We start from the raw sequence: 20,325 nt of genomic DNA on the forward strand, positions 1-20,325 counted from the left end.
GGGAGAGAGATTGAGAGGGAGAAATTGATTTATTGTTATCATGTTTCGAATTGTGAAACAGGTGTGCATACTGTCATTTATAATTATGTATTTTAATATGTATATCTTACTTATGAACAATGTTTTCTTAGACACTTTATTATGTTCCACAGAACATATTTTTTTGTTACATGTTGTTGTCGTTGTTAGATCATTTGTATATAATTTGATAAGTACTGACAGAATGTTAATGCAATTTAAACAGTACAGATTCCCAAAAGTAATTTATAACTTGTACAGGACAACCATTACAAAATAAAGAAATGATGTTTTATCATATGAAATGCATTGCTGTTACCCACATTTGTTGGTTATTACAGATCTATTATAGTTTAAGTCTCTCTATTTGCATGGTTGGCATATTGGTTGATAATGAACATATCACATTGATTGTCATTTTCTACACTGGGTGAAGAAATTATTTTTTCTCTTTATTTTTTTTTTCATATTTGTTGATATTTTTAACAACTTTATTTGTGGTTAAAGTAGATGATGTGCCTCATTATCTGTGAAGTCAGACTAGAAGAACAAATAAATGCAGTCAAAAAACTCAACAATAATCTACATTCTACATTTATTTTGCCTCATGAGGCATTATAAGAAACTAAAATGTTGCAGCGGTACTGTTGCATCCCAGATTATGTATATAGTACAGTTTATCTCCCAAATATTGCATATGCCACCAATGCATTTGAAAGAAATTTGAAAACACCTTTTAAGGGAAAATTATTTTCTTTGCCACTGTCCATGCCAATTATTTATTTATTTATATCATTGGTTTTGAAATCATTCATGATAGGCTATGTTATGCCTAGTAATCGTGAACAAATTACTACAGATTCCTGAATACCTGAACATGTAGTTGTGCCCATATTGTATAGAGTAAAAATTGAGAAGTGTCAGTGTGATTCATATTTTCAACCAGTTATCATGAAGCAAATTTTAAGTAAAAAAATAACATTTATGACCAATCTTTCTATATTGTTTTTATTGTAATATAATTAGGCTTATTTACATTTAGGTGTCTCATATTGACAGGCTCATATTCACCACATAGATGGAGACAGTTACTTTTATTTGAATTATGTTGTTGTTATATTGTCATTTTCACTAAATATCATTTCCATTTACACATGTATTTAATCCTTTTCATTTTTGTGTAAGGTGTTAGGTTTTTTCAACAAATGAAAAAGAGATTCAAGAGTTCACACTATGTTATCATTTCTACAAAAAGCACAGATATACACATAAGGTCAAGTCTCTAGTTATTTCTCCAGATAATAAATAAGAAAAAAAATTGTACACATGGAAACGATTGAACTGCCATGGAGTGGGGAGGCTGTGTTTGCAGCTTTTCTCTTGGAAGTTGCTGAAAGAAAAAAAGTAATTGTTACTTATATCTCATTGCATTCTTTTTATTATGCTTTGAAAGAGAAAACGGTACACAGATAGTAGTAAGAATATTATAGAAATATTCATTAACATGAACGATAAACATTTTAAAGTTAGTTTAAACAGGCAATGAGAAAAAAACAGTAAATGCCATTTATTTAGATTTTAACAACACTAAGCTTTATGAACTAAGATTATGTAAATTTGGTAAACAATAGATTAACATTTGCAGCACTTAAAAATTGGAATTATATCATATATATATAAACTTCTACCTTACCTTCATTTTCTTCACTCTTAGGAACCGATTTCTTTTCTTGGTTGTCTTTGTGTCCAGGTTTTTCTGAACCATATGCAGTGTTATTGTTTCTGTCTTGTCTATTTTTTGCGACTTTTTCATCAGCCTGTGTGCTGTTACCCGGGCTTTCTGATGTCATTGGAGGAATGGTCATCTCCATTAGTGTAGGGTCATTTGTCTTGAGTTGACCGCAGCTGACTTTGATGTTAGACCCCACAACTGGAATAAAGAGTGTTGCAGGATTATAATGACTGCTGCAGATATTGGTGCAACGTGTGCTTTTAATGTGTGTATTTTTAAGAAAAAAAGGATATGTTGGTTCAGATGGGTTTTATTCAAACTTAATCACATATACCATAGTTGAAATGATTGCACTATGGCATACTTGCTGGCATTTCTAAAACAGTGATTCTGATAGACATAGAATTGCTTTTTTTCAGAGTGGATTTTGATGAAAAATGGGGAAAAAATGCCCCTTTAATCTATTTATTTATCCAACAATATGCTTAAGTCCAATGATACTGGATTACAACTATACGCACATCTGAAATGGAGCCAGAATCCTTTGAGTGTTCTGGTGAAATACTGGAATACTTGACTGCTGACATCGTTGGAGTCGGAGTAGAAATAAATCTCTGCCATACGACTGGGAACTCTGATTGTTGTATTAAAAATCTGGCCACATTTTCTCTCTTTCTCATCGCCATTCTTGACCATCATCCAGTCTGTGCACTCTCCATCTGCATCTCTCTCCAGTAGGAGTTCATATATTTCCAGTTCCACCCCGCTGTCCCCCCATGTTGCCTCTAGGGTGCATTTGCATGCATGTGATGGCCCATAGTGGTTGGGATAGTTTGGGGTGCGAATGTACCCTTCTGTAACCCATTTTTCATCATTTGCACATATGTCGAACACTGATGTCCCTGAAAAGAAAAAACAAGGATTTTACTTTTTGTCTTGGGACTTTGGGAAATTTTTATTCGGTGTCCCTTTTAAACATATATTACAACTGTTATGATGTTTTTTATTATTATTCATATCTTCTATTTTTCTTTTTTTTTTTTTTTTTCAGTTTCCTGTTTTAGTTCTCAATTTTTTTTTAGTTTTTAGTGTAGATTAGTACTGACTTTTATACAAAGATTTCTATAAGGAGTACACATTTAAAAATTAGTGCCATTAGAGGAAGTAAAACAATTTCTGTGTTGCACTCACTTGGTATGCACATGTACTCCAAATGGAGATAGTCGCTGTATGTATTTTGACAGTTTGGCATTGACGCCTGCATCACATAGGTGGTGCAGTTAACCATCCCCGTGCACTTGGTCCAGTCGTACGCCACCATGATGTCTTTGGACTCATCCGTGCAATCATCTGGGCAGTAGGTACACTTGATGTCATCGCTGCCAGCCCTGTGACATTTGTCAAAGTTGTGGTTTGGCCATTTTCTTGGGGTAGTTTGTCCGTGGAATGCTCTCCTCATCAGGATCATCCCTGGCCCTCCCGGCTCGGCGCATGACATGGTCACCTGGGGTTTGCCCACTTTGAAGCACTGGCTGGCTCGCTTTAGCTCTTAAAAAAGATAAAAGAAGAAGTGAAAAAAGGAATGTTATAGGCATTCTTTTCAATGTTTTTTTTCTTTTCATGAAGTTAGTCTTATTTCTGTGTCTTATATTTCCTGTGAGATATTCAAGATAAAAGATTCTCTTTTTGGTTTATATTCTCAAGAGTATTCATCAATTTTTTATTTATAATAAGTCATGAATTGTCATGTAAAAATTTGGTTGCATTGATGGAAAATATATTTGACACTCAATGTGCATATATACAAATTTACAAGGTGTAGATTGTACTTACCCAGTGCAAACCCCATTATTGGTGGCAAAAAATAGAAAAGCAGCACAGTTGAGACTCTGATGTCCATCTTCATCTTTACATCAAACAATGCAGATAAGATCAGTGGAATCGCATGCATAAACCAAGTAAAAATATTGTTTGCATTGACAGAGATACTCGTTTTTCAGGTAACCAATACAAGAATAGAAGGACTTGTGTCTTCTTCTATATTCAGACTGGTCTTTCTAGGGTGTGTCACATGTTACATATGTCGCAAGTCACAGATGTTGATAATTGCCAGCCACTTTTAACTTTAACCAGGTGACACACTTCGAAGGATGAAGCCATGGAGTGGTTCGGGTTGAAAATTAATTGTTTACAGGAACATGTTGAGTTTAAAATGACACAGCTGTTGAAGTAAACATTATTTTATTGTTTGTTTTTTTTTTTTACAAAAAAAGGAAAATTTCACAGTTGCAAATAGGCAGATTACAAACCACACTTCAGTGCACTTCAAACTGATCACAGCTACATGTGGGGTGTGCTTACATGTGATTTTTTATATTATTTCATTTATAATTTTCTTTGTAAGAAAAATTGAGAAACCAACTGCCACCTGCACTAAAATTGCCTGTGCACGACTCAATTATTTACAAACTGCTTCGACAAAAAGTGTATTATATTAATGTGAGGATAATGTGTGTAAAGGTATATACTGTAACAGTTAAAATTATTATACTCAAATCGGGGTTAAAAGTATGTGTTGCATATTTGAAATTACGATTTTTTTTATAACTTATTGGTAAGCAGTTACATGTACCATCTGTTTTTCAATATCGTATTCCTTTTTCTCAACAATTTTGGAATGTGCAAGTCTATATCACAGATTATGATTGCACTCTTTTTTTAGCCCAATATACATTAGAGCTCAGCAGTTAATACTGTTTCAGGTAGATGCCATTTTGCATGAAAGTAAGAGTTATTTACAAATATTTTGCTATCTGTGCTACATGTGCTAAGTTTTGAAATTGTATATAAATACTTGATTGGCACTTGATGAGATTGTTCTTGGACAGTTATATTCAATAGTCTGTCAGAAAATGTGATTTAGTCTGAGTTAGGATTAAGCCAGTCAAAGTCTGATTTGGGACTGTTTGATTTTTTCACTGATGGTCTTTTGTTTTGGAAAGCTCCTTCACTTCTTCTCCATTCCCCCTTCTCAAATATGGTATCCTCAAAGTGAACTTTCATAGCAGGAGGTGTAGAGGATTGTGGCACATCTGAAACGGACACTCGTCTGGGCTGGATTTGTACGTTTGGCATCTCAAGATCCTCGAGAAATGCCTGGTTGTTAAAAGCATGAAGAGCAACACTCTCATACTGGTTGCCCCTTTGGGGTTTCAGTTGCAGGGTTTCGTCATCTGCTTGGTATTTTCTTCTTTGTCCAGTCAGTTTGATTGGCATGGACCTGCTGTCTGTATTCCCACTGGGACTCATGTCTTGGTCATCATTTGTGTCTGGGATATTGTCAAATTTCTCAAACCTCTGGCTCAACTGCTGCTGCCTACGAGTTTGTCTTTTTTCAATATGTCTGAAAAATAAGGGCTTTTTAGAACAGGTGTCTATATCTGTTACACTGTTACATTTATCATATTCTTATCAATGCCTATTCTTTTATAACAAATACCCCCCCCCCCCCCCCCCGAGAAAAAAAATTAGGTTATAATCTTTAGCTACAAAGCATGTTTCCTATAATCCTATTATTAATTTTTTTTGCAGTTCTTGTAATGAATGTTTGCATGGCTCATCCATCACATATGGTTTTGTGTGTGTTTGTTTATTTTACTGCTGTATATGGAAAATATTAGAAATATGCTTGTAAATTACCTTCTCCTAAAGTAGATAAGAGTAATAGCAAGGAAAAATATCACAACTGCACTGGCAAATGCAATGCCAATCAGCCAGCCTGAAAAAAACAGAAAAACCATATTTAGAGTCAACTTGAAAAGTGAGTCCATGTTGTTAAGATGTTTTCAGATGTCATTTTGTTTTATTCTTACTAAAATATACAAGCTAAATCAGTCATATATAAATACAGGAGTGAAATAAGAAAAATCGTTTGCTGGCTACAAATTTCATAAATTCTGCTTTAATTTAAATGCCACATCTCTTTTGCAATGACTGGATTCAGAGGATAATTCAGGTACAAAGATGCAGATACAAAGATAAGTTATTGTTAACAAAACTGCAAAATTAAGTACTTATCATAGCCATTGCCATACCTGCATTTTTGAAGGCCACTTCTTTTGGTGTTAATTTGTGTTCAGGTTGGTATGGAACAACCTTGGTTGCAGTAGTTGTGCTGCTGGGAGCAATTGTGCTAGACTCTGTCATTGATGTAGTGGTTTTATGGGAACATGTCAGGTTTATTGAAGATGGATCTAGAATGAAGAAATGCTCATTTTGTGGCATATTTATAATGGTATATAAATAGATAAGATATTTGAACGTGGTATTAAAACAGTAGTAAAATTGATTTCATGAGAATTGTAAATAATTTTTTTGTGTGTGTGAGCACACAAACAGTTTTCATATAACAGTTTTGGCATATGTTATTACACAACACATTCATTTGTGGGTATACTGAATTCAAAATTTTGTGTATTTTAAAAATAAAGTAATTAGTCATTTACCTTGGATTTTTATCCAGAGTCTACCATATGGGTTAGAAATGGCGTTAGAAGAACTTTGGAAAGTTCTGTTTCCAAAAGGAATATTCCACGCTGGAGACGCACTGCATATGTCATAGGTGGCATTCCCTGAGTAGAGCTGAACGAGGCCTTGGCAATGACTTAGCAAAACAGTGATGTTGACACTTGCTGTGGATGTCAGATGACACTGACAGTTGCTGTTGTTGTTACTAATGGGGAATTGTTCACTGAACATGTAATCTGTTGGAGCTGTTGGTGAACAAAATGAGCTGGCAGTTTTGGCTGAAAGCAGTAAAATATGAGTAACAGTAGATGACAGCATTGTGTTAGATGAATGACGTTAAGGTGAAAATTGCCATACAATATTCTGAGGACTTGCATTAAGGAACAAAAAAATGTATATTAATTTCTTGCTTTCATTGTATTTATTTATTTTGTTCAAGCAAAAGTATATGAAAAATGGGAATGGAGAGCAATGTCCTGACTATTATCTTTTTATTGAGATTAACAAAAATAATGTTATTTTATCACATGCCCATTGTTAATTAAAGGAAAACATGGGCATATGAAAGACTTCTTACCAGGTATGCATTCATAGCTTGCTGTAAGTGAGGTTTGAGGAGTGGTCTGGTTGATGTTGTACCCACAACTCTTGTTGGTCAACTGAAAGGTACAGTTGGTCAGTCCAGTACAGATGGACACCAGGTCGGACATAATGTGAGGACGGTCACATTGAGAAGAATCACACTGTGCTGTGGTGTAATTGTCTGCCTGATTGAGTAGTCTCACAGATTGAATGTGGATCCATGTGTCTTCCTCACATTGGAGGTGGACTGTATTTCCAGTGAGACATGTCTCTGCTGCTGATTTAAGCTGGCTTATACCTATGAAAAACAGGTTTAACTAGATTAGATAAACTCTAAAAATGTATGTATTAAGTGACTTGATGTTGTATTCACCTCATCTAAAACATTAAAGGTGCTGCATAAGTAAAACTTGCTTATCTGAGGGTTGTTTTAATAGGTCATGAAACATAAGTAAAGTTCACATTTCTTTCAAAGCAAGTAAAAAAGTCGAATTCAAGGCAGGTGTTTCAAGAATAAAAGGATTTAAAATCATTAAGTTATCTGTTAGTTTAAAGTCCAACTTACACTCAGTTGTCTAGCTGTATAAATGCACGTAATATTATACATTAAGGCTAACTTCTGCATTTTAGTTATAAATATCTCCTCATTTTAAATAGTTATCCCTACACTAAAATAATAGCGACATTTTGCGCTTTCCTCATACTAAGCAATAAAAGTTATGACCAACCAAGTCAGTTGCAACAGTGAGTACAGGGTGTTCAGGAACTCTTATTTAAAACCCTCTAAATTAAAAATGAAATAAAAGTTTGTCACCACTGCAATTAGACTGACACACCATGTTGAACATTTACGTTTAAAAAGCTTAAAGTAATGTGTGACAGCTAAGAAAGTAAAGCAATTAATTCTTTTGAAATTAAATTTAATTTGTTGTGTATAAATTTCTTGACACTTACCTTGTACTCCTCTCCCACTGATGACAATGACAGTCACCAACATCAGAACAGCATGTAAAATACACAATGAGTGGTTACTCATGTTAAATGCAGAAATAAATCACCCTTGAAACTTAAATTTATCCTCTGTCTATACTAACGGCAGCCATAAAATGGTGGCCAGCCCTGGTACAGGTACCTGTTCAATGTTCAATGTACAAGTCAAACAAAACAAAATATTGATTTTGATCACGTGACTGTGGTTCATAATGAGAGGTCCTTGAGAGCACTCTGTGTAACTAATCAACCGTAAATACCAGGCCTCGTTTCTGCACACACTGTGCTGTTCTTCCATTGTTCTAAAAATCAATTGTGAACTACAGAAGTTTTCCACTGTGCTGCCATCTACTGGTATTTGAACCTGATTATGATTGTAAACCTGGGGATTTTACTGAAGAACAATTTTTATGAAGAAGATTTTTCTGCCTGTACTTAAGCATATGTATGTGCATATGTCACAGAATGTTCAACATCTGAACCAGTATTCAAAACATAATCATTAATGATGTTGTATAATGTTTTTCATTTCATTTATAAAAGCTGTTGCAATGCATTTGGATAATCTACTCACAAAAAGTTTTCTTTTTATTTTAGTCACACACACAACTTGTTCGTAGATTCAAGATGTTTCTGATGATATTGTTTTTAAATTGGATCAGTCGTGATTTTGGTGAAAATAAGAAGCACGGAAAGAAAAAATGATTTGTAAAATATGAACTCTTCACACTTGAAATTTTTTCACATTCGATTAAATTTTTTGAAAATTGCTTTTCTTTAAAAGATGCTTGAATATGGTAATAAGTGGAATTGTTTCTTTAAAATTTTTACATAATTATGAGCTGTAAATAATAGAATTCAAGCATGGAACTGTGTAGATTTTTACATATTTTGTATGTATTATGCAATCAAATTACTGGGATACTGTGGCTGTAACAGAAAGATGGTAAGTTGCAGAAAGTTCATATGAAATTGTTAGATACTGAATACCAGCAGCATCCAACATCCTTCCAAAATATACAGGTGCCATTTGTAATATTTTTAGGTGTTTGTTTTTCAAATTAATGGATGGTCTGTAAAAAAAATGGATTATATTTAATTTGACCCAGCTATGTTAAATCTATAGAATATCAAGATCAAACAAGTATATATCTGAATTAATCCATTTTTTCCACTTATTGTGAAAGAACTAAGCTCTATATCCTCATTTAAGTAGACTGTTACAGGTTTAAAGTGTCAAAGCAAACAAAAATTTCCATCCTTTCCCTTTTTTGTGTGTGCATTTGTGTGCGAAAGAATCCCAGCAGTGATATATATCATATTTCCATAGTAAAAATGGTGAAACCAAGTATTTTTATCAGATAGAAGTAATACAAACCTTTGATAGTATACTTCAAAATGCATTTATTGAATAGAATACTTTTTTACCTTTGTCAAAAAGGCATAACACCATATTAAGAAAACATAACACACACTGTACAACCTTCTAAGTACAAAAATGTTTTTTTTTCTTATTAATAAGCAAGTCCTCATAATTTCTCAGGTGTAATGTTCTAGATGAAGCAGGAAACATCCTTATTACTATCTAAAGGCAGGGTTTTTATATCCCCTGATGTTTTGACTGCTGTTAATAGATCTTGGCCTGTTCATTGAATTACTGCTTTGTGTTCTGCTAGGGGGCCCTCCATTCCTTCCCTGGTTGTACTTGTATCTGCCCATAGGTTTTTCCTGTAGATGGTGTGATTTTCCAGGCAGTGGCATGGTATTACTGCCATGGTGTTGAATTGGGTTGGAGTAGTTGACTTTGTTACTGTTGCTGTAGGTACTTGAAACGCTGTCGCGCTGGCCTCTCTGAGCTGAGGCACGGAGACTGCGGTGGCGATCTCTCTGCTCTCTGTGATTTCTTTAAAAAGAGAAGAAATATACTGTATTCTACAACCTTGCTATTAATGTTTACATTACATCTGAGCCTAGCTGCCTTCTGTCATTGATTAATAAAAAATGACCTAGAAAAGACTTTACACAGAATCAGAGACAATCCAAGTTAATGAATTTGTGACAGTTTTTGAGAAACTAAACCCTGACTTATTAAAATATGGGCTCTAACTGATTTGACTGTAAAAATTGATTTTCAATTTCAAATTACACAAAAAGATGATGATTAAAAGATTAAATGTGTGTTATCTTCATATTATTTTCAAAAGAATATGTCCCGAATTTTGATGCCACGAAACATTAAAAACACTGTAAAAGATTCTGACAAATTTTATAATTTGTCAAGGTAAAAATAATCACTTTCATTTATTCTCAGAGAAATTAACTCACTTTGCTTTAAGGCAAATTCCCACTATAATCCCCACAATCAAGACCAGGACTGCCAGACCACCCAATACAATACCTGAAATGAATGTTTACATTCCAATTTAGGTTGTAGTAGTAGTAGTAGTAGAAGTGCTGATGATTAAATTTACTTAGAAGAACAGAAGCTTAATCTTGGCTATATAGAATACTAAGCATTTTAGGTACCAGTCATAAATTATAGATTACACATGCATTATCACACAATGAATCAAGGAGATTTGTAAAAGAAATTATTGACATTTGCAATTGAAAATGAGCAAATAAATGCGCTATGGTCCTTTTTTCTGTAGAATATTTAATATAGTAATATGTTAACTGATGAATTTGAAAACATACCCATATTAATATTAGGATCTTCAATGAATGTAGCTTGGGTCGTTGTAGAGTGTTCTGATACGTTGATGGAAACCGCTTCGTTTATTTCATTTAGTATGATGCCGATTTCTACTGTGTTTGTTGGTTGCACATCTGTAGTTGTTCTTGGTGTTATCATGTCATCAGATTTGTACACGTTTGGTCTTTGGGAAGGAGAGACAGGATAGGGTGTAGAAGAAGCATCAAAAGTTCTCATTTTGGTGGTGGTGGTGCTAGGTGTAGTTAGTGTTGTGGATGAAGTGGTGGTAGTGGTGCGCCTTGTGGTGCTTCTTATGGTTGTGGTAGAAGTTGTAGTAGTAGTAGTGGTGGGAGGAGGAGTTGTAGTAAGTTTGACTGTTGTAGTACGAGTTGTAGTTGTTGTGGTGGCAGGAGTTGTAGTAGTAGTAGTAGTGGTAGTTGGAATTGTAGTTGTAGTTGGTGTTGTGGCTGAAGTTGTAGTTGTTGTTACTGGGATGCTTGAAGTACAGTTCACTGTCACAGGACCATTCCTGGCTGTAAATATAAAATAATATAAATATTAACCAGGATGTTCTTTACCATGCAACATAGTATTTTGGATTACGTGTTAACATATCTTTTTATATTGGGTCACTGCGCACAAGGATTTCATATATTACATTAAATATATAGTTTATTATGAGCATAGAAAAAATTTTAGATGGAACAAACGAAAATTGGACAATATATTTTTATGATAAAAGCATTTGGTAATTTCCTTACCATTATAATGAAGCTAAAATCTATGAATGGACAATTACATTTCTATGATAAAAGCAATCTGTAATTTTCTCACCTTTATAATGAAGCCAGAATCTCCCTGCATCCTTCTGAACAGTATTGACAAAAGTGATGTTGACCTGTCCACCAGCAACTTCATACATCATGACATTACTTCTTTTGTCACAAGAATAAACACTGGTGGACCTGCTGTGGCTGTTTACTATGAGTTGCTGCTGATGCTCACACCCTAACTCGTCGTACATGTGGAGCTCAATAGCCGATATGCTGACGCCATTGTTGGGCTCTGCGGTAATTGCACATGTGCATTTGCGAAAGTCGTTGCCTAGTACAGACCGTGGGTAGTTTTCACTGAGAATGTGGCCATCGTCTAATATACGGTCTCCCTCCTCACACATAGTATTTGTAATACTCACTGCAAGTATAACAATACAGAAATATAAGATTGTGTAGTGATGGCATCAGGCATTGATTAGATTATAAATATTTTTATGTTTCTTTTCTACCAAATCTAAATATAATAATGATGATGAGGAGGAGGAGGAGGAGAAGGAGGAGGAGGAGGATGGGAGCATTTATTAAATGATGAATTATTTATTGCATGTTATGATGGACAAAAGGAGCAATTACTAAAATGATGAATTATTATTTCATTTTATCAACATTAATTAAACAATCTCCTAACAGAAGAAAAAAAGATACAAGGCACACATTTCATCCAGGAATTTCTACTGACCTGGTATACATTCATAGGTGATGTTGACATAGTTGCTGGACAAAAATTGACTTCCGCACATGCCCTGGACCCTGTTCACAGGCACATTACACTCCCTGTTCCCGAGACAATCCCCAACCATGTTTCTGTACACCCCTGGGGTCCTGACAGCCAGGGGGACGGTGCAGTCTGTATCCCTGGGGCAGCACCTGTGGGGGCAGGAGAGGTCAGGGGCACGACCATAGATGGCGTCATGGATCCTTATGTGAGTGCCGACATCACAGAAAAGCGTGATGTGGCCAGGCAGCACGCCATGGCACATGGACACAGTTGTCTTCAATACTGAATTGAATGCAGACCAATGAAAGTATAAGAAGTATTGTTCTTGCATATTGGTTAATGTATTGTCTCAAGGCAGCATGATTAATTTTCACAATAAAAATACCTGTTGATATTATTTCTGATAAAAAGTTATAATGAAATCGAACTGCCAAGCTTTGAATATTTTCATGCTCTGATCACACTTTAAATTTAAGCTAATATATGCGTCAGTCGCAAAGAAAAAAATGAGATGTATTGTTTAGCAAAGTATAAAATGGCATATTTGTTTGGTTTCCTGATGAAGAAAATTAATTTGTAATACATACCTTTGACACATTCATAGACTACATGCATGTAGTTGCTATAGCCTCCACCAAATGCACACTTGACTCCCCACATTGGTCCCTGCTCAACCAACACAACACAGTGACTCTGACCTGAGCACTGCTCAACCAACTGCTCATAGGATTCTGGTCGGCTCTTTTCCACATGAACTTGACAGTCCGATTCTTTTGGACAACAGATGTCACCACAGCTGCTTCCGTAACTTCTCCCATAAAATGCACTGATAATCCTGATAAAAGTTTTCGGCTCTGGGCAGCTCAGTTCCATGTGTGGAGGAATTTTTCCAAAGCATCTTCCCTGAAGTTGGTAATTAGGGTTGGTTGCCAGAACCTTGTAGGAAGTCAAGAAGTCATCTTGCCCTGTAGTATCGCCCCCTCCATATTGTCGTCTACGGCTGGTGTCAGAAGCTGTGTCTGTTGGGCGTGGGGTATTGTTTTCATCTGGATTTCTATATCTGTAGGGCTGTGTGACCTTTTGTGTAGTAGGTATGGTTGTTGCTCCAGGTTTTGGGGTGGTGACTCCCACTGGTTCAGTGCAGTTCAGTGTGACATTTCCAGAAGAGGCTGGAAGTGTTAGCAACACAAAATGATCATTTGTCAAACGTATTATTATTTTTATGTGTAGACTGTGCCTTAATTTATGTGTACCTTTGTGTGAATGTGCGTGTGTGTACCTATGTGACTTTAAGCATTCAAAAGGTAGTTACCTAATATGAGGTTTTATATTATTTCGGTGCATTTGTATTTTCCCTTACCTGTGTACTCTAACCAGAATTGACCGACATTTCCAAGTAAAGTGTTCAGGAAAGTCACATTGACTTGATTGCGTGTGGAGTTGTACATCCAGAAATCTACTCTGTGTTCACATGAGAAGCTGCTAGAGGGCTTTCTTTGCTCTTCAAATGTCAGCGTTTGCAGGTCTTGACACCGCGTGCCATTGTAAGGACTAAAGTCAATGGCGCGGACAGCTATGGTGGCAGCAGGTGGGGCAGTGAGAACACATTTACATTGGCGGAGGTTATTCCCTGGGATCTTTGTAGGGTACTTCTCACTCATGATGTAGCCTTGATCTAGCATGTTGTCTTCTTTGGTGCAGAAGTCGTTAACAATACTCACTAGATTATAAAGAAAACCAAATGAATGATTGAGGATGTGTGAATTTTTTTTCTTTTTTATTAAGATTAACTCGAAAAAGGTATCAAGTTGAGAGAAATTGTTTTAATGGGAAATTGGAAATAGAAAGAAGTTCTGATGTGGGGAATGTATTATTTTTGGCTGAATATTGAAAAATCATTTGATAGATTAACTTCACATAACCTGAGGCTGCTATTTAGTTGTGCAGGGTCATGTAAAAGAACTTATTTATACACGAAATTTGCAATTGTTTTTCTTTTAATTATGGATAATGCAGTGGTTATCTTTTAAAAAAAACCTATAATCTAGATGACCACACTAAATTTCAAGCAGTGACATTAATTTTATTAATATTGTACTGAATGGCATAGATAAGCCTTTTCACAGTTTCAGTTGGTACCAATATGGTCATGACTTACCTGGGACACACTGGTAGGTGATGTTCATGTAGTTACTGTTGTAGAACTCGCTTCCACAGGTCCCGTGCAGCCGTTCCACAGGTATACTACACTGTGTTCTACCCAAACACTGACCCAGTATGGCAGTATACAGGCCAGGATTTCTGGTGCGCACTTTCTCTGCACAGTCATCCTCTCGAGGACAACAGCGGCGAGGGCACGGTTTGTAGTCGCTTCTTCCAAATATGGCATCTCTAATATGGATGTAGGTACCAATGTCGCAGAACAGGTTCATCTCTGGAGGATACTCACCATAGCACTTAGAGATGGTTGTGACCTTGGCTGTAAGAAGTTAATTAAAGTTAAAGAAGTGAGGGTTTATAACATTTTAGTTAATGAGATGTTTTTGCGATTGTTAACATTTGCAATGATTTTAAATAAGAAATCTATTAGTGTAATAGAACTATTAATTTACTTCTTGTGCCAGATTATCCCATATTTTCCTACTTATTTAAAATCGTGTACAGTTCTTTGTTTAAAGTTATATTCTTCACAGAACCTTTGACACATTGGTAAGCAACCATAAGATAATTGCTGTATTTCCCTCTGCCACACTCTGCAGTCCATAGTTCCCCTTGCTCTACCAATACAATACAGTGCGTCTGACCAGAACACTGGTCAACTATCTGTTTATAGGACTCGGGACGGCTAGCATTCACATGGACTTGGCAGTCATTATTGCTGGGGCAACAGATGTCATTGCATCGGTCATTTGTGTTCAGTCCATACACTGCAGCTTGAATCTTAATAAAAGTTTTTGGTTCTGAACATGTGAGTTCCATGTGCGGTGGACTCTTTCCAAAACAGCGAGATTGGTACCTCCAGGGTTCTTCCTGGCTTTGGTCACCAGTGTCGCCACCTTTTGTGTTGGGATCCGGTACTATAAGGATAGATCTGATGCTGGAGCCAGGGTCAACTTTCACCATAGGCTGTGTCACTGGTGGGGTGAGGGTGGTTGTGGTGGTAATGGAGATTGCAGAGGTGCAGTTGACTATCACAGTCCCCCAGGATGCTGAAAATTTAACCAATGAGGAGTCTTGTTACCTCAGAATCACCAATGTCACTATGTTTAAAGATTGCATCTTTGGTCGACACATCTACCGGTAGATAGCAGCTTACAAAACAAAGTGTAGAAATTGAAAATGACATTCAAGGCACCCTGTGAAAAAATTTTAAGCATTTTCCACAGAATTAATCCAATAAAATATCTATTTATCTTACCACTGTATTCTAGCCAAAATTTCCCTTCATTGCTAAACAAGGTGTTCACAAATTTTATATTCAATTCATTTGCTAGTCCTGTGAAGAATATTTTTTTGCATTTTCCACAGAATTTATCCAATAAAATATCCATTTATTTTTCTTACCACTGTATTCTAGCCAAAATTTCCCTTCATTGCTAAACAAGGTGTTCACAAATTTCATATTCAGTTCATTTGCTGGCCCATTGTACAGTATGGTATCTGTGATGTGTTGACAGCTGTAGGCTGCTTGGTCAGTTTTTGTAAACATGGCTAACTCTTGATGCTCTCTGCAGCCTGGTCCACTGTACATATTGATGTCAACAGCACGTATGGTGATTGAACTGTTCTTGGCTGTGGAGAGTCGGCACTCACAGGAACGTAGGTTGTTTCCTGGCACTTCTGCAGGGTAGCCCTCACTTTGGATGTAGCCCACATCAATGGCATTGTTCCCCTCCATGCATACTTCATTGACAATGCTAACTAGAAAAAATGAATGATGGGTTCTTGACCATTGGTTGACAATAGGAAAATGTTAACAGAATTGTTGAAGTTTGTAGCATATAGCTATTTGGGAATATGAGAGGAAGGGAAAGTCCCTCTTTGTGTAATTTGGACCCGAGATGGAAATTAGGATAGAAATATACTGTAAAAAAGTCATAATGCTTGAAAACTTAACAATTAAGGTACAATTTACCATGGATATTGTTTTAGTATCTGCAAAAGAGCTAGACTGAGTGTATAAATTGGTATTCTTGGCAATGACCAACAGATAAATTTGATTATTATTACCTGGTACACACTCATAAGTCACATTTACATAGGTGCTGACATGAAACTGATTTCCACACATCCCAGAAATCTTGTCCACTGGAATGGTGCACTCTGCCCTGCCCAGACATTGACCCAAGATGGCCGTATAAAGAGGAGGGGTCTTTTCCAGAAGCTTCTCTACACAGTCGGTCTCGGCAGGACAGCAACGCCTTGCGCAGGGTGTGCGATTGCTACGGCCATAGACGGCATCTTTGATGTTGATAAAAGTCCCCTTCTCACAATAAAGATGCATCGTGCCAGATGGTTCTCCATAGCAGTTGGATTGGGTTGTTATTTCAGCTGTTGTAGGAAAGTAGTGGAATATGACAAGTTTGACTACTGTTTCAGCAAGGAGATATGGCTAAGATTAACAACTTCTACTTAACATGATTATTGATTGTGCAAATGCAGTGAGAAATGTTCACTTTATGAAATCATTTTGATTTTATTTTTTTTCAAGATGGGATCAGATACATGAAGTTTTACATACCTTTCACACACTCATATTTGACTTGTAAGTAGTTACTGTACTTTCCCCTGCCACAGGGAGCTGACCAAAGAGACGCTTGCTCTACCAACACTATGCACTCTTGTTGGCCAGAGCACTGACCAAAGATTTGGTTGTGGGTCTCTGGACGACTCATATTTACTGGGACCTGTTGAGAAAAAAATCAGCTTTATTTTCATCTTTGCAAAGCTTTAATTCTTAAAAAAAATTAATTAGCATGTTGACTCTTTGTGTTAGTTCAAATGCAAAATATTGCGTATCTAATGTCATTTAGAAATTCAACTAAAGCAATAGAAAAAACCATTGATTTCCACTTTTTTAATTAGATCAAAATTGAGACAAAATAAAAACGGAAAATTCCAACAAATAGGGCATTATGTACATTATAATATTTTAGAATAGATATATTATCTTTTATAAGATATAATGATGTCACATACATGTACTATATGTGCATATCCCATTTCCCAAAGGCACTACATTTTCCGGTCTTGTTCAAGTTCAAGCTATTCTAACTGTTAAGTTAACAGGTCTTAAAGGCAATGATATATTACAATTCCTTAATTACCTGGCAGTCGTTGACTTGGGGACAGCACAGGTCCCCACATGCTGTGTCACTGCTGAGACCGTATACGGCAGAGATGACGCGCATGAAATGTTTGGGATCCGTGCACTCCAGCTTCATGTGGGGTGGAACAATGCCAAAACACCGTGATCTGGTTATCACTTTGATGTTAGACGCATGCTGGTGTTGACCTTGAAAAAAAGTTATCATCTAATTAAATACTTTGTTTTTTTCTTTTTGGGATACCTTTTAATAAATTTAAAGGAGATTGATGATGGTGCTTCATTATATAAGGCCTTTTTTTAAATGGATCATGCCAGTGCAAAGCCCTTGGCTGTTTGCATGAAACTTGACAATAAAGCTCCTCTATTTTTTTTTTATTAGTTTATACTGCACTCACTGGCATATCTAAAAATGCATTATAGGTTTCTCTTTAAAGATAACTGATAAAGTGGTATTTCATGATACTTAAATCTGGTCTGCTTTTGGCACATGAGTAATTACTATTTGAGTGTTATTGTGTATGCAGTTTTAACAGATACCTGGTTTGGGTAATTATGCCCTTTTAGAGCAGAGAACTATATTGTATTTCAGCATAATTACCTGGTGTAAATTAGATAACAATCTTTGTCTGAGTAACTTTGTACAGGTAGACTAACTTATACATGTATATGTAGAACAGGAGTGATGCTGTGTTGGATAAGTAGGTATCTTGTACGTGTAGATGTGTGTAGTAACATACAGACAGAATCTGATTTTTTCAGATGCATTTTTTTCAGTAATAATTTATCTTATTTGATAGTCAGTGTTCATTATATATTTCAACTGTTTTCAGTGTTTTTGGTCATGTTGTTGAGAGTGCTGGAACTACTTGTCATAGAAAACTGTACCCTGTAAGAGTTTTGAAAAGAATTAAATACATTTCACAAAATGATACTAATATACTGCTATTCATATTGAGTTATATGTTTACAGTGCATTCTTTGCTGAGATGGCAGAAGCTATTTGTTAATGACTTTGGTCATGAAACAAGGTTGGCTAATCGCTTTGACTGTGGTCTTTCTCTAATGTGTTAATGGTACAAAATTGGCTCAAATTTTCTCTTTTTATGTTTGAAAACTTCTCATTGTGTAACACAAAATTGTGCTTATACAAGAATTCTTGAGCCACGTTTGTACTGACAAAAAAGTTCCATTTTGAATAGTTTCTTTGACTGAGCTTCTTTCATGATCTATCTTATAGACATACAACTTTAAAAAGAAAAAATATTCAGACTTACCATGAACAACAACAAATGTGAAAAACCCCATAAACCACAGCAATAGCATAATTTCCCAAGGTGCTCCAGTCTCCAGAAATCCTCAAAGTTCTTTACATGTAGTATGGTGAGGTTTGTTACCACCACCACCACAGCCACTGGCGTCTAATCTACCTGCATTTGCCTGCCTCCCCGTTCATGTCAGAGAAACATTAGTTCTATGTTGTTCCAGTCACCAGTGGAATGAATAAGCAGTTGACTGAAGAAAAGACAGTGTGTGTTTTGTTATTCTTTGCTCCCATCTGGTTATCTCTAGGACAGACCTGCACAGATCAGACATATAATATAGTAATTGATAATTTAAATCTGTTTGAGTAATATTCTTCTGATTAAATTTATCTGATTATATCAAGGAATTACATTTGGACAATTTTAACTTTATGTTACTGAGAAAGGAAGGTGGCATTTGCATTTTTATTTATTGAGATGTGAGATGAGATTTGTGTCCCTGTTGGAATGGTGTTTAAAATATGAAGCTTACAACCTTTTTACTGACATCACTGTCACTGCCCAAATCATGAATATTGATGAATGTGTGTCACTGAAATGTGTAATAGGAATTTTATATTTCAAATGAAAAACAAGTTTCATTGTCAATTTCGGTGATAAAATAATAAAATTACCAAAAGGAGAAATTTGGGGACCCCTGATTTGATGTATAAACAACTTTTGTATTTTCTGCCCAAGTTGCCAGAGTAGAAATAACCATGATAATGGATTGAAATCACTTTGTTGCTAAATTTGAAGTTAAATCTATATATTTGCAAAACCATCAAAGGTTAGATATTTAATTTTCAGTTTTTTTTTATTTAATCATTTATTTATTTATTTATTCATTTATTTATGGTTCAAATACATGCATCATCTGTAGGGTTGTTAAGTCTCTGAATTTAGATTTATTAGGGTGAATATACAATTTTAGTATCTGCTTCCTTTGTTTTTCATGTCATTTTTCATTACTCTAAAGTTACACAACAGATAACAGTCTTTTTAATTTATGTTTCAGCCTTGGCCCTATTTTATAGTGAAATTTGTTACGTTGGTGTCAAGTGACAAAATGTGTGAAACGTGGGACCAGTATGGTGTTTTTTATGCATTTTTATTGAATTATACATATTTAGAACAGATGTTTGTAATAATGGGATATACTTTGACAACTTTATAACGTGTTCACCGCCATGTTTGCCTAGTCACAGACCTTAATCAGAGCCAGGATTTTGTCCTGTCAATAATGCTTGTTGCTCCAATGATCATGTAGAATTGGGAAAGCCAGCAACCTCAAATATAAATTCTTTACTTTTTCAAAGGAGCAATTAAGTATACAGCAATTTTTTTAAAGCATCATCTAATAAAGTTTTCTTGGGATAGCTTCAAATTTTCAAACATATGTGAATTTAGGTTAATATTGGAATATCCCAGCTCTTGAGGGCATTTTTTATGCCCCGACCCACATACTAGGTACACACACACACACACACACACACACACACACACACACACACACACACACACACACACACACACACACACACACACACACACACACACACACACACACACACACAGAGGTAAATAGTTTAAAGAC

The 20,325-nt window shown here is 35.6% G+C and overlaps 4 protein-coding genes across 4 annotated transcripts in view; 1 reads left to right on the top strand and 3 right to left on the bottom strand.

Annotated features, from left to right (window-relative positions):
- LOC106162196 (activating signal cointegrator 1 complex subunit 3) overlaps positions 1 to 20,325 on the top strand; it is a 158,561-nt gene that overhangs the window by 104,534 nt on the left and 33,702 nt on the right. The window lies entirely within an intron of this gene.
- LOC106166724 (uncharacterized) lies at positions 1,013 to 3,825 on the bottom strand. Its single transcript, XM_013545371.3, has 5 exons — positions 3,584 to 3,825; positions 2,942 to 3,298; positions 2,272 to 2,652; positions 1,712 to 1,948; positions 1,013 to 1,408 (listed from the first exon to the last, which is right to left on the bottom strand). The coding sequence occupies exons 1-5, from the start codon at positions 3,699 to 3,701 to the stop codon at positions 1,305 to 1,307; spliced, it is 1,197 nt and encodes a 398-aa protein (XP_013400825.2). The 5' UTR covers positions 3,702 to 3,825; the 3' UTR covers positions 1,013 to 1,304.
- On the bottom strand, positions 4,000 to 8,217 carry LOC106166712 (uncharacterized). The gene is made up of 6 exons (XM_013545360.2): positions 7,814 to 8,217; positions 6,855 to 7,157; positions 6,256 to 6,555; positions 5,845 to 6,003; positions 5,450 to 5,528; positions 4,000 to 5,153 (listed from the first exon to the last, which is right to left on the bottom strand). Exons 1-6 carry the CDS (start codon positions 7,893 to 7,895, stop codon positions 4,670 to 4,672), a joined length of 1,407 nt encoding a protein of 468 aa, XP_013400814.2. The 5' UTR covers positions 7,896 to 8,217; the 3' UTR covers positions 4,000 to 4,669.
- LOC106167120 (uncharacterized) lies at positions 9,237 to 18,929 on the bottom strand. Its single transcript, XM_013545826.3, has 14 exons — positions 18,702 to 18,929; positions 17,426 to 17,613; positions 16,840 to 17,005; positions 16,329 to 16,649; positions 15,663 to 16,019; positions 14,795 to 15,307; positions 14,257 to 14,577; positions 13,459 to 13,818; positions 12,686 to 13,267; positions 12,060 to 12,380; positions 11,379 to 11,738; positions 10,547 to 11,077; positions 10,175 to 10,247; positions 9,237 to 9,752 (listed from the first exon to the last, which is right to left on the bottom strand). Exons 1-14 carry the CDS (start codon positions 18,748 to 18,750, stop codon positions 9,431 to 9,433), a joined length of 4,464 nt encoding a protein of 1,487 aa, XP_013401280.2. The 5' UTR covers positions 18,751 to 18,929; the 3' UTR covers positions 9,237 to 9,430.

The sequence above is a fragment of the Lingula anatina genome, chromosome 1 (assembly GCF_051362555.1).
Source record: "Lingula anatina isolate TDL-2025a chromosome 1, LinAna3.0, whole genome shotgun sequence".
Lineage (NCBI taxonomy): Eukaryota > Metazoa > Brachiopoda > Lingulata > Lingulida > Lingulidae > Lingula > Lingula anatina.

Excerpts from the sequence above, each read along its gene's own strand:
- LOC106166724 (XM_013545371.3), bottom strand. The coding sequence starts at position 3,701 with ATGCATGCGATTCCACTGATCTTATCTGCATTGTTTGATGTAAAGATG. Across the intron at positions 2,653-2,941 it reads GGAGTACATGTGCATACCAA|GGACATCAGTGTTCGACATA; the intron begins GTGAGTGCAACA and ends TTTTCTTTTCAG. Across the intron at positions 1,409-1,711 it reads TAAGAGTGAAGAAAATGAAG|CAACTTCCAAGAGAAAAGCT; the intron begins GTAAGGTAGAAG and ends TTTTTCTTTCAG.
- LOC106166712 (XM_013545360.2), bottom strand. The coding sequence starts at position 7,895 with ATGAGTAACCACTCATTGTGTATTTTACATGCTGTTCTGATGTTGGTG. Across the intron at positions 7,158-7,813 it reads CAGTGGGAGAGGAGTACAAG|GTATAAGCCAGCTTAAATCA; the intron begins GTAAGTGTCAAG and ends TGTTTTTCATAG. Across the intron at positions 5,529-5,844 it reads AGTGGCCTTCAAAAATGCAG|GCTGGCTGATTGGCATTGCA; the intron begins GTATGGCAATGG and ends TGTTTTTTTCAG.
- LOC106167120 (XM_013545826.3), bottom strand. The coding sequence starts at position 18,750 with ATGCTATTGCTGTGGTTTATGGGGTTTTTCACATTTGTTGTTGTTCAT. Across the intron at positions 12,381-12,685 it reads AGTCTATGAATGTGTCAAAG|TATTGAAGACAACTGTGTCC; the intron begins GTATGTATTACA and ends CATTCAATTCAG. Across the intron at positions 11,739-12,059 it reads CACCTATGAATGTATACCAG|TGAGTATTACAAATACTATG; the intron begins GTCAGTAGAAAT and ends TTATACTTGCAG.